The 12,393-nt window shown below is 39.2% G+C and overlaps 1 protein-coding gene across 3 annotated transcripts in view; it reads right to left on the bottom strand.

The window, feature by feature from the left end:
- Positions 1 to 12,393, bottom strand: part of PFKFB4 (6-phosphofructo-2-kinase/fructose-2,6-biphosphatase 4) — a 64,906-nt gene that overhangs the window by 19,421 nt on the left and 33,092 nt on the right. For all 3 annotated transcript variants that reach the window (XM_075183035.1, XM_075183032.1, XM_075183033.1), the window contains exons 2-8: positions 12,217 to 12,333; positions 10,448 to 10,544; positions 8,282 to 8,348; positions 5,748 to 5,822; positions 5,389 to 5,445; positions 4,617 to 4,738; positions 2,918 to 3,125 (exon numbers count right to left, since the gene is read on the bottom strand). In XM_075183035.1, coding sequence (XP_075039136.1) covers positions 2,918 to 3,125; positions 4,617 to 4,738; positions 5,389 to 5,445; positions 5,748 to 5,822; positions 8,282 to 8,348; positions 10,448 to 10,544; positions 12,217 to 12,333 — 743 coding nt within the window. The remainder of the gene's footprint in view (positions 1 to 2,917; positions 3,126 to 4,616; positions 4,739 to 5,388; positions 5,446 to 5,747; positions 5,823 to 8,281; positions 8,349 to 10,447; positions 10,545 to 12,216; positions 12,334 to 12,393) is intronic.

The following is a 12,393-nucleotide window of genomic DNA, read 5'->3' as shown; positions in this document are numbered from 1 at the left end:
TCACCTCTGTCCTACCTCCTGTCCTGAGTTCAATTCCCGACCATGGCCTTATCTGTGTGGAGTCTGTATGTTCTTCCCGTGTTTGCGTGGGTTTCCTCCGGGTGCCCCGGTTTCCTCCCACACTCCAAAAACATACTGGTAGGTTAATTGGCTGTTATCAAAATTGACCCTAGTCTCTCTCTCTCTCTCTGTCTGTGTGTGTGTGTATATGTTAGGGAATTTAGACTGCAAGCTCCAATAGGGCAGGGACTGATGTGAATGGGTTCTCTGTAGAGCGCTGCGGAATCAGTGGCACTATATAAATAAATGATGATGATGATGCTCCACCTCTCCTCTGTCCTACCTCCTCTCCTACTCCACCGGGTGCTCCACCTCTATTACCCACATCCCCCCCCCTCCTCATTACCTACTTACACTGCTCCTGTGTGCTCTCAACATCCTGCATAACCCCCTCCACCTCACCTCTGTCCTACCTCCTGTCCTGCTCCACCTCTATCACCTACATCCCCAAACTCCCTCACTACCTGCAGCTCACAATGTGTATGTCCCCGTTACATGGTACTCTTTATTGTGCAGTTATACCAACTGATATTTTGTCACTTGAATCCTGTACTTACTATGATAGTTACTGGTATTCCTGAATTTGTTTCAAGCTTATATTATTGTATGTGTTAGTTTTGTAATGATGTACACTTGCTGTACGGTGCTGCAGGACCTGTGACGTCATATAAATAAATGATAGATGTCAGTCATGACCTCCGTCAGCTGAAACTTCCATTCCCATTTGAACACATGAGAATAAATTAAAAGGAAACGTTTTTGTTTATTTTTTCCAATGTTATACCACAGAATATCTCTCTATATAACCACCCATATACACAACACACATACTGGGCCGCTCACTATAATTCCAAACCTTAGTTTAAACCAATGAGGAACTAGGACTGCTGAACTCAAGTTTCCTCCTCAACATTTACCAGTTAAATGTCTAGAACAGATAACGGCAGCATTATCGATCTCCCTTACATAACACAGGATCAATCAGCCCACCTTACAATGGAGTGTGTAACCGTGTAAATGACACTGTAAGTCATACAACTATGTCAAGACCAATCATTTAAATGTAGAAAGACATGCAAACCGCATTATTGCAACAGGTTCAAATGTTACAATGATCACCCTATACAATATACTGTTTCCCAACCCACATTACCTACACTTCCCCAAAAGACCGTCAATTTCATCAACAAAAAACCCAATATCATGCTGGGTTTCCCAGCAATAATAACACAATCACCTAATATCCTTCCTCTAAGATCACACACTGTTATTTCAATATACTTTACAGAGTAACAGCTCTTCATTCTTGACACAGTATGTACTCAACACACAAACAATTATGTTGGTATAAGAGGAACAAACATTTCTAAAATAAGTATGTATACAAAAACATGCAAAGATTTGTAACGCATGAGACACAGGTTACATACATGAAGCGTGTAGATAACCTGTACCTCATGTAGTGCAAAAGCCTGAGGGACAGTGGAACATATAGCGTCGCTTGGAGTCTCTCTTCGCACAGGTCAGCAAAGACGAGATTTTATTTTGCTGTGGTGGATTATTGTAAGGAGATAAAAGGATGGAGATGGGACATTTTTAGGACTATTTCTTGCTATGTGGAAGGGCGAATTAGGCACTTCTGCAATGCACCTTGGTGGGGAAGCACATTACTAATGTAGGAAAACAAAAATAAAAATAAACCAAGAATACTACATTATATACAATATATATATATATTACATACATACACATATTTAAGCAACAAGTGTGAAGAAACAGTGGAATTTTGGTAATATACAAAAGGGTTGTTTAAAACTCCTATATATGTCTGTGTGGCTGCCGTGTGTAGGGTTAAGTGGATGGCCTTGACTGATTGCTCCCAGTTCCACTTTGCAAAACAGACTGAACTATCTCCTTAGGGCATACTGTCCACCTCACTGCAGTCTTCTACTGATAAAGTCTAATAAAAGTGTCCAATGTACAGGCATACCAGCCAGCTGTAAGAACTTGTGGACATCTGACTGAACAGCTGGCTCTGATCCACCAGTGTCATAAGGTTCTATCCAATCTCTAATCTTTTATTGCTTTGTAACTTCAAGGTAAAGCGCTTTTGCTACCACGTGTAGAAGGAAAATGCAAACTGACGGAAACAAATATAAGGAATACAACTTAAACTTTTAACAATTTGGTTCTTATTGCATTTTATTTTTAACAATCTGAATGAACTCCCCTCAACATGGAGCGCCCTAAATCTAACAAAGTTCTCCAATTTATCTTATAATAGGAGTTGCTCACAACAATTGATTACAAATTATAAAAAAAATAAAAAATAGCAATATAATAAAAGGTAATATAGACTCAATTGTACTATAAATGGGAATGAAAAACATCAGCGAGGCAGGGAGAGAGAGTTTCCCGTAGGAAGTAATGTGCCATCAATCTTCTCTGTGACAGCATGTATTGAGTACGTTTTCTGGCCATAAAGAAATGCAACATGCAGAAATGGTACAAAAAAAACAAAACAAAAAAAACCATATACATATATATATATATATATATATATATATATATATATATATATATATATATATATATATATATATATATATATATACATACATATATACACACACACATACGCACATATACACACACTGCCACATTTTTTTTATTTTTTTTTACACTACCTGTATTCTATACCATCTAATTATGCTGTAAAATCTCTTATAAAAAGTGTTCTCTTGGCAGATATTTGCTGAGTACCATTGTTAAATGTTTGTCTCATAACAGTAATACATACTTTTGTTTTGTTCTTTTTTAATTACCACCAAGTCCACAACCCAGTATTGACCAGTACCTCTTTCCCTCGATTAGAGAGGCCCGAGTCTCCACCGATGCGCCCCTTGACATTGAGCTCACTCTCCCCATGCCGGCACAGATAGATGGAGCGGGGCGTCACGTGGATATTCATAAGGTAGTACACGATACGGCTCTGGATATGATCCACAACGCGGTTAACTAGATATCTACGGCCCACATCCATGATTTTAATATAAGACAACTCCCTACAATGGAAAAAAAATGAGAGCAGACAAACGTTCACTCATGTTATCAATTCCCGAATCATTATTTTCTGAACATCTTAAATCATTTGCAAAATTAACAATTAGAGGAAAATACAAAAAAATCATAGCTAACCACTGGATTAATATAATATATGTTAAAGCCATTCTCTACACATCACAAATAAATCATTGCCACACATCCTGTATAGCCGCCACCTTTTAGCAAACTGCCGAAAGTAAGGGTGAAGCTTGTTGTCCTAAGGCTGGATGCTGCCACAAGCACAGTGTACGACACCACATTGGGTAAGAAATGAACACATGGTCGTGCGGAACTCTGCGGCTCCTTACAAATCAAGACAATAAATACATTAGTAGTATTTATCTGTTACGGTATCCTTTACGGTATCCTTTCCAAAGAGTGTTGCGGATGGCGATGTTACATTTTTTTATTGGCTGGATTACACCAAGTCTAAGACTAGGTCCCTAACATAGTGGAATGATGATTTATAGTTTTAGAATTTTGTTATATTGGGGGGTGGTGGGAGATTGATCGTCTGATTTGACACAAATTTTAAACTTCTGTTAGTTTGTACAAAAGCAAATTGTCCATTACATCGATATGAGTGGTAAAGGGAATGTCTGTTTTCACCATGTATGTATTTTGCTTGAATATTAGCCCTTTTATGAGACTGTTCAGTTATTCCCTCACTTCGTGTGCACGACTGCAAAAGAGTGGTATATTGAATGTAATAACCATATTCGATTCTTATGTGTTATATTTGGACAACTTAGTAACTCAGCCTTTGTTAATTCAGAGTTTTCAACATGCATTAGATACCCTCAGCTTGTCTACATGGCAAAGCCGACGCGGTTCCTCCCGTAATCTGGAACAGACTCCTGAGCATGAGCTCCGTATTGGAAAGGACAAAACAAGCAAGTTGTTGAGAGGAGATAGAGAAACATCAGGAACAATTACGTGCCTCTTGGTACAGATTTGCTAAACATTAATTTTTTTTTTAAAAACACAAAGAAGTAATTAAGTTTGTAAAAGTAAAAGTTTGATCTTTGAAATTGTTTATTTTTGTTTGTGATAACACGAAATTTATTGGGCGATTTCCCAGGGGAAACTAGCGCACACTTTTTTTTTTTTGCATTGTATTATTTCAAGAGATTACATTGCGACTTCTTGTTTCTTACTAGAGTAATTACACAGGAATGGCCTACACAATTCGCTTCGCATTCTCTATAGTTTGGCTCATTGCTGGAGGGAAGCTATGCAAGCAGCATAGCCCTCGTTTGTTCCTGGCGTGCCCTTAAAGAAAGACAACATCTGATTTGATCAGCAAACAGTGTTAACTGGGGAGTAAAGTGAACAGCCTGCTGTGTAAACTACTCCTTGTAACACAAGATACAGATTTCTTATGAAGCAGAGCATTGTCTATCTGTATGGCACAGTACACATGGTGGTGATGGAGGGGAGACATTACATACTTGTCATAGTTCTCATCCAGTGGCTCGTATGAATTCCTGTAACAGTCTATCCTCTTCATGAAATCCTCCGTGGCCTCCTCACTGCTGCAGTTCAAGTAGTCTGGGCTGCCCAACTTCACTTGCTAAGAAGAAAACAGCAGAAGATCAGCAATGTGAGGCCTATCCAAAGACTCTATAATATCAGGGGCTCAAGAAGGGAAGGGACAAACAGCTTTTATAAATGTCCTTCAAAGTGACATCTTGCACATGGAAATGTCACTCATCACAGTCACTGTTGTCAGATTACAATACTCAATTAGGCTACACAAAAATATACCCAAAATACATGCACGTTTCCACAGGAAAAACAAACCAAGACATCTGAAGACATGTTATTTTCTTTTCCGCCATTACCGTATTTATTAGGAGAATTTCGCTCTATCGTTTGGCAAACTACAGCATATGTTTTCTTTTAAACTGTGATTCAGTTCTTTTTCTATTTAATATAATTTAAGTACAATCTCATCTGTATGATGTATAATCTACGGTTTGCCATGGCCTTGTCATTTAATCTATATAAAGTTATATAAAAATACACTAGAAAAATACTAAAAACTAGTCAAATACTCTCTAGACAGCAACTGTCAAACAGTCACAAAAATACATTCTACATATAATAGTGAAATACATTGTAAAGTTAAATATTGCATTTTACCCTCAGTGGTATTTTCAGGACAGTGTGTGATGGCAGCTTATAAAGAAGGAGAAATAGGAGGTTAGTTTTATTGCTTACCACTATGTTTTCTGCTATAACATCTGGGTCCACACACACAGATTCCACAAAGAAAGTCTTCAGAGGGGAAAACAAAGAGGACATTTTAGAACACATGAATAATGAATATTTCACCAGTTTGTACATAGCACTTTTTTTAACCATCTACCCCCCCCCTTCCCCTTTTTTCATGGAGCACTCCTTTCATATAATAGCTAAATTACATAAAATAGTAGTAAAGACATTTCACATGGAAAGTCTTATTTCCACTTACAACAAACACCAATTATACTTTACATGAGATTATAACTTATACCAAGGCTGTCCAGCAATTTTTTTTTTTTTTTTGCAGCATAATTTTTTCCCGGCAGTCTACTTACTTTGAAGCCATGCTGATCAGCAAATTTAAGGATGGTCTCCCGTCGCTCCCGTGTTGTGTTTGTTGCATCAAAAACCTGTTGCAGAAAAATTCACCCCCAAAGATTAAGTTATCAGTAATTACTGAATAGTTTTATAGGATAAGATAGGGTAAAGCTGAATGTTGTTTAAAGACAACTTCCGCCTACTCTTTGTTTAAATTAAAAAACAAAAAACTAACCAACCACATGCCCCTTAAAATACATGACACATAATTTCGTTCCCATGTCTGGGACAGTTCCCAACGTTCTCATCGCTGCGTTGATGACATTGAACTATTCGGGGATCCACAACATGGAAACCTGGAGTGTTGTGGCTCCAGGGTGACCCATGGCAAGCTGCGACACATATGGCCTACAGAGCCCAATTACAGACTATAGAGGCCAACTAAAGGCTAATGCGGCCCTCTGAGATCTAATACAACTTATTAAAGCTTGGAGTAAAGACCTAAGGAAGAAATTAGCCACTGTATCCTCAGAGGGACCTTCATCTATATTATATTTATACATATAAACCTTTTCATATGTAAAGAGATATACATTGCAACTCACACACGGATGGGGCATGACTAACTGCAAGTCTCCAGGACAGAACAGTAACTGTAAGCTTACAAAGCAGGGCTCTGTCTCTACTCGCACACCCATTTGTCTGGCACATGTCCCCTATGCATAACAAGTGGGCCCAAGCTGGCTGCCCACTCCTACCCGCTGTCTTATGTCCGTCTCTGGTCTTGCCCGATTCAGAAGTACTTTGTTCCTGCATGCGTACTTCAGTCTGCCTCACCTCTGCATGGTCCTATACTTAATGTACCCTTTTATATGTGTTTTTGTATCATGTGATCATAATATTTTAACCGTAAAGTGCTTTGAGTGCTAGAAAAGCGCTATATAAATAAATGTATTTAATACAGCATTCAGGCCAAGTATACCCAGAACGCTGATTGGACAGCACTGCATCCTTTCAATGGGGATTCTACATACACTTCCACTGACCGCAGTATTATCAGTGCTCTCCAGGGTGCTGATCCCTGGAGAACTGACTGTTACTGACAGAAGCAGGATGACCACATGTATTTATGATGTTAGGGGGAAGACTGATGTTTTATAAAAAATGGATAACTAGTTCACCGTGTATATTGAGGGACATTTACAGAAATTACAGAACAAAATTCATACAAAAATAACTAGACAAAGCTGGGCATTGTTTAGAACACATCACAAAGGTTAATTCAATTTACTTTAACACAGCATATCAGAACGAAAGGTGTTTAGGTTGAAACTTAGAAGATGGGGGGTAGATTTTTCTGCCCTGTACACACAGGGCTTCCCTCCACAAAGTCTGAGACAATGCAATGCAGCTATTGTGTCCGGAGATGGCCGATACCAGCAGACAGTGGCTTGCTAATCCTGAAATGGCCGATACCAGGGCACAGTGGCTTGTAGTAATCCTGAGATGGCCAATACCAGGTGACAGTGGCTTGCAGTAATCCTGAGATGGCCAATACCAGGGCACAGTGGCTTGCAGTAAAGTATGTGCTTACCCAAGTCATGGTAGAGGTTTTTACATTTTGTCATTTTAGCTTTTTTAGCTTTAATTAACCCCTTCAGAAACATTTTCAGCAGTTATTTTAAATGTTCCACTACCATTCAGGAGAATAGATATATAGGAAATGCCAATTAGATGGCAGCACTTTGAGTCAGTGATTTCCCTGACACAGAAAATCCAACTAGACAGAATGTTTCATCCTTGTTAGGACTCCTCAGGGCAAAGTCTGAATCAAGCTCTAAAAACCCAGGTGAATAAAGCATGGACTCCAAGTGCCTGCATGTAAGTGGCACTAACCAAAAGTCCCTTCTCCTAAACAGGCGTAGTTTGCTTTTTTTTGTTTTTAGGTCACAATTTAAAATGAATGCATATTAAAAATTGTGAAATGCGCTGAATAATATACGTTAAGCTGCTGTTCGTATACTGTATTAAATACATCCACCATGCTCTATCACTCCTCTACTGCTGACTGCCCTGGTAGGAGGTAGATGTCTCCCTAAGCAGACAGAGGGTTGGGTTAATAAAGGTGCTGTGCAGAAATGCACTGTGTGAATTGGTGCTTTCTACACAGGGGCGGGGCCAGTAATGTCGCAGGACCTCATAAGGACCTGTGTGAGATCCCATCAGGGTATGGTCCTAAAGATGTGGAAGCAGCTTCAACAGTCTAATAGAGTGGTGAAGTAATACTTTGCTTTTTAACAAAACTGCAGTAAGTAATCTTAATATTGACCATTGCATTCTTCCCCCGTGGTTTATACCAGATCATGTACATTTTGGGCTTTAGTGCCCCTTTGTGCTACTCCGCAACTCATTCCATTGTTATAGTGCTGTTGTTATTTTAAACTGAAAAGTCTGAATACAAGTCATACTTCATAATATAGGACATCACCTGTACAGCACTGTCACTCTAAATCCAACATTAAATAACCATATAAAGAAGAGCTATACTTACCGCCACATGCCCACCATCCTCCCCCAGGTACTTCCGGACATCTTCTAAAGCCAGTAAGGCACATTGTCTGTCGACAAATTTGGAGAATAGAGCATTTGTTTTTTTTTACCTCCAGAATAAATGCTGCAGTTTACAGGAAAATAAAACACTACAATCAAACAAAACTAAGCAGGGAGGTTACAGACATTATATAAGGGTGACGTGGTCTGTGTGTTTAGTTGTAGAGACTGGGGAAGCCATATGTCCTGCAGATCCAGGACAGAGGCAGCTTTGTACGTAATCTAGGTCACAGGACAGGGAGAGTGAAGGTTTCACAAGAACAAACCTCTGCCATTCTCTGGCCCAAGGTCCAGCAACATAACGCAAAGCAATGCTTTCCACTTCCTCAAGCACTTAAAGAGAAAACGTACCCGCTTGTAGGAAGTATATATTCTCCATTAAAATCACAATGACATATGTGTACAGCTGGGGAACTTTGTCCTATAAGAGGAACTGTGATTTGGTTTGTGTAATTCCGGGTGAGAGCTGCCAGACATTTGTTGACGTTTTATACCTTATAATATCTGGTACGAACCTATTATCACAGAGAATGTGTAGAATGTCATTTCAGTTCTATACTTGATTATTATGCGAGTTTATTAAAGATATATATGTTTTTATAACATGGTATTGCACTATATTTCTTTCCTTCTTCTGACATACTATGCGGACTATAAATGGAGAGGTTGTCTGTCTGAATTTGGAGAAGAGATATTTCCCACCTGTTTGAGAGTTTGGAAAACACACATGATCTTTCGGGAAATCACTAAGGAGAGGAGAGCATACCTGGAAGAGTGGAGTGTAACCATTTACCCAGCTGTGCCTTTAGGAGGAATAGATGAGAAACCTGATTTTATCATCTATCTCCCGAGTATAACCACAAGTGGATGGGAAGGAATGGGAATACTACAGATATAGCTTTTTGAGAGCTAATTATTCTATATGCAAGAATTGCAGTTTTTATTGTTTGCCATGCTGTTTACTTTTCAGGAAGCGCCTAAGTTCTACCTCTCATTTGTATATTGTGACATCTACAACATAGTTTAATACATGCATAAAAAGAATTGGCAATTTCCTTTTCACCAACACAGGGGATTCTGAAAAATTTCCATAGATTGCAAAAGCAATGGTGCCATCTACACATTCATTTACAAAATGAGTATTTTATACCAATGTTATTGTTAGAATAACTGATTTTACTGATGACATTTAAATTTGGTGGTACTGTACTGTATACTGGGGTATACATGGTACATCAGACGACACATGTGGGTGGCCATATTGGACCAGATCCAGCTCTTTGTCTCCCCAATGTACTCCCTTCCTTGCAGGTGGAGTATAGGACATTTTGCCTTATGCTGGTATTGGTTAGCAGGGAGGACTGTAGTCACAGGGTATGTTAAGTCATACCACCTACAACCCACGAACATTGTACCAGCCTATATATTATTCTGTGGTCTTGTTTCTGCTCCTTTATAAAGCACTAATAAAAACTATTGAACTTCTGTTATCTGCTACTAAACGGTCACTATGGTGATTGTGTCCGGTGGTAGTCAGTTTCACAGTATTGACTACCCCGACAGAGGAGACAACAACATGAGGAGTCCGATACAATAGTACACCGACCTGCCCAAAAAGTACTTGCCAGATTGAAGATTACTTCATATCACGACTCGCTCTGTTGCCGAATGGAGAAAATTACTTCATCACCACCCGCGACTTGGCTTAAAGCGGCGATGGACGGACCCGCCTGTCATTTATGTCATGTAAGTATTATTTTATGGGTTAAGGTTAAGGTTGTGGTTAGGGTTAACACCAACTCCTAACGTCCATCGTTGCTTTAAACCAAGTCGCGGGTGGTGAAGAAGTAATTTTCTCCAGTCGGCTACAGAGCGAGTCGTGATATGAAGTAATCTGCATTCCAGTAAGTACTGTTTTTGGGCAGGTCGGTGTACTATTGTATCGGACTCCTCATGTTGTTGTCTCCTCTGTCGGGGTAGTCAGTACCGTTAATAGGTACTATACCCATTGTGTCATCACACCACTAGCTGGCTATTCGTATTGCTTAGGAGGGGATACTGTCAGCTTGTAATGTACTATATATAATTGCTCATGCTAGAGTCTCACTTTCGGATTTTTTGTCCTTCTTCGTTGTCTGGAAGAAAGAATTCGAAAGACCTGAAAGTCTTCACAAGATCCCTGCGGTACTGTCCGACATTGAACTCTGAAAGAAAGAAAGAATGAGACTCGATAAGATAGATAGACAACCCATTTCATAAGTGGAATAAGACATTTTCCTTGCCTTAAAACACAGACACAAAGGGGAGGGGGAATGGACTTTAATGTATTTCTGCTTGTCGCCAACTGCTCTCACGAAAATTTAAATCAGTGCTGGAGATACCAGACATGAAACCAAGATAAACATGTAGATTTCTGGTAATCTATATACCCTTGTAGACCGTATTCCAAAGATCACTGCTCACCTACTGTCCAGGCAGTTTATACAGGAGAAGATAAGTGCTGACTTCACTCCTGTGTGCAAACAACCTCTGAAGAATTAGTGAAGTATGTATGATGGGACCGCTCTTATTCATACAGGTAAAGGATCTCAAGTTAAACCTGAACCCAGAAGATTACTTACATGGGGTCAGACACGAGATCCCCTGATATCTGCCTCGCTCTCCTTGCTCCTGCTGACCCAGTTTTGTCATAAATGAACACAATTGTGCGCTGTATATCCTCTAACAAAGTCTTTACATACATTCGAGATCCTTTTACTGTTCAACAAGTAAGGTTACACATTCTTAATTTACAGGTGCAAAATACTTAAAGTGGTGACGTGTAAAAGATTATTATATAGTCTACAACAAGCATTTAAATAAACAATGATGCCACTTATCATGGTGCAAAGTGCATATTAATGTCTGCAGACAACAGGCCAGCTCACAATATAGACTTGCAACCACATACTAATAAAGACATTGATATTTATCTATATATCACAGTTATCTTATTATATTATGTAGCCAGTGGTTACAAGCAGTTACTGTAGCAACCGGTATACTTACAATGAGTGTGTGCTCTAATAAGAGTAATAGATATAATTAAGCAGATTGAGAAAATTGGATAGATTAAATATATGTTTATTAACTGCACTTTTCACAATGATAAATGAGAGAATTGTTTTTTAAAACGCCCAGTGGTTAGCATCACTGCCTCACAGTGCTGGGATCATGAGTTCGATTCCCGACCCGAGCCCGATCTGTGTGTATGTTCTCCACTCTGCACGTGTTTGCGTGGGCTTCCTCCCACGCTCGAAAAAAAACATATTGTTAGTTTAACTGGCTGCTGACTAAAAGGGACCTGGGGTTACTTGTGTGGTAGGGACTGTACACTGTAAGCTCCAATGGGGCAGGGACTGATGTGAATGACAGATATTCTCTGCACGGTGCTGTGTAATTGCTGGAGCCATACAAATTAACTAAAATATTAAAAGTAAACTATATCATTTTTTTTTTATATGCAACGACTAATTATTTTGCACCTGAACAAGGAAATAATCAACCAACAGCATGTTGGAAGTTTTAGTTACGCAACATATATGCTCTCAGTTCAAGTCTAATAAGGTCTGGTGTAGTGATACACACACTTATCCCAGTACATAGTCTCTCTTAGTTGGCCTGACAGACTGCAAATAATTTCAAATATCTTAAACTATGTTAAAGTATAGGCACTTAGAGCACCTCGAGCAATTTCACAAACTCCTTTTCATATAACGTGTACAACAGGTTTATGGGCCTCTAAATTTTTAGTTATAGTGTTTAAAAACTAAAATAATTTAATTCATAAAGTACTCTAGCAAAGTCATTGTCGTATGCAATACTAGGAGTACCTACCTTTTGTTGGCACGCCTATCCAGTTCAGGTAGCGGGTCAGTTTCTTCGAGATGTACGTCTTGCCCCGAGCAGGGAGACCAACCATTACAATGAGGGTGGGGCAATTGGTCATACATACTGCCAGGAGACAAAATAATATCAGACTGTCAGAACAGCAAGTTGATAAGGTAAAGCGCT

The sequence above is a fragment of the Mixophyes fleayi genome, chromosome 8 (assembly GCF_038048845.1).
Source record: "Mixophyes fleayi isolate aMixFle1 chromosome 8, aMixFle1.hap1, whole genome shotgun sequence".
In the NCBI taxonomy this organism is placed as follows: domain Eukaryota; kingdom Metazoa; phylum Chordata; class Amphibia; order Anura; family Limnodynastidae; genus Mixophyes; species Mixophyes fleayi.
Note: the sequence above shows the minus strand (reverse complement) of the source record. Positions and strands in the feature narration are given on the sequence as shown.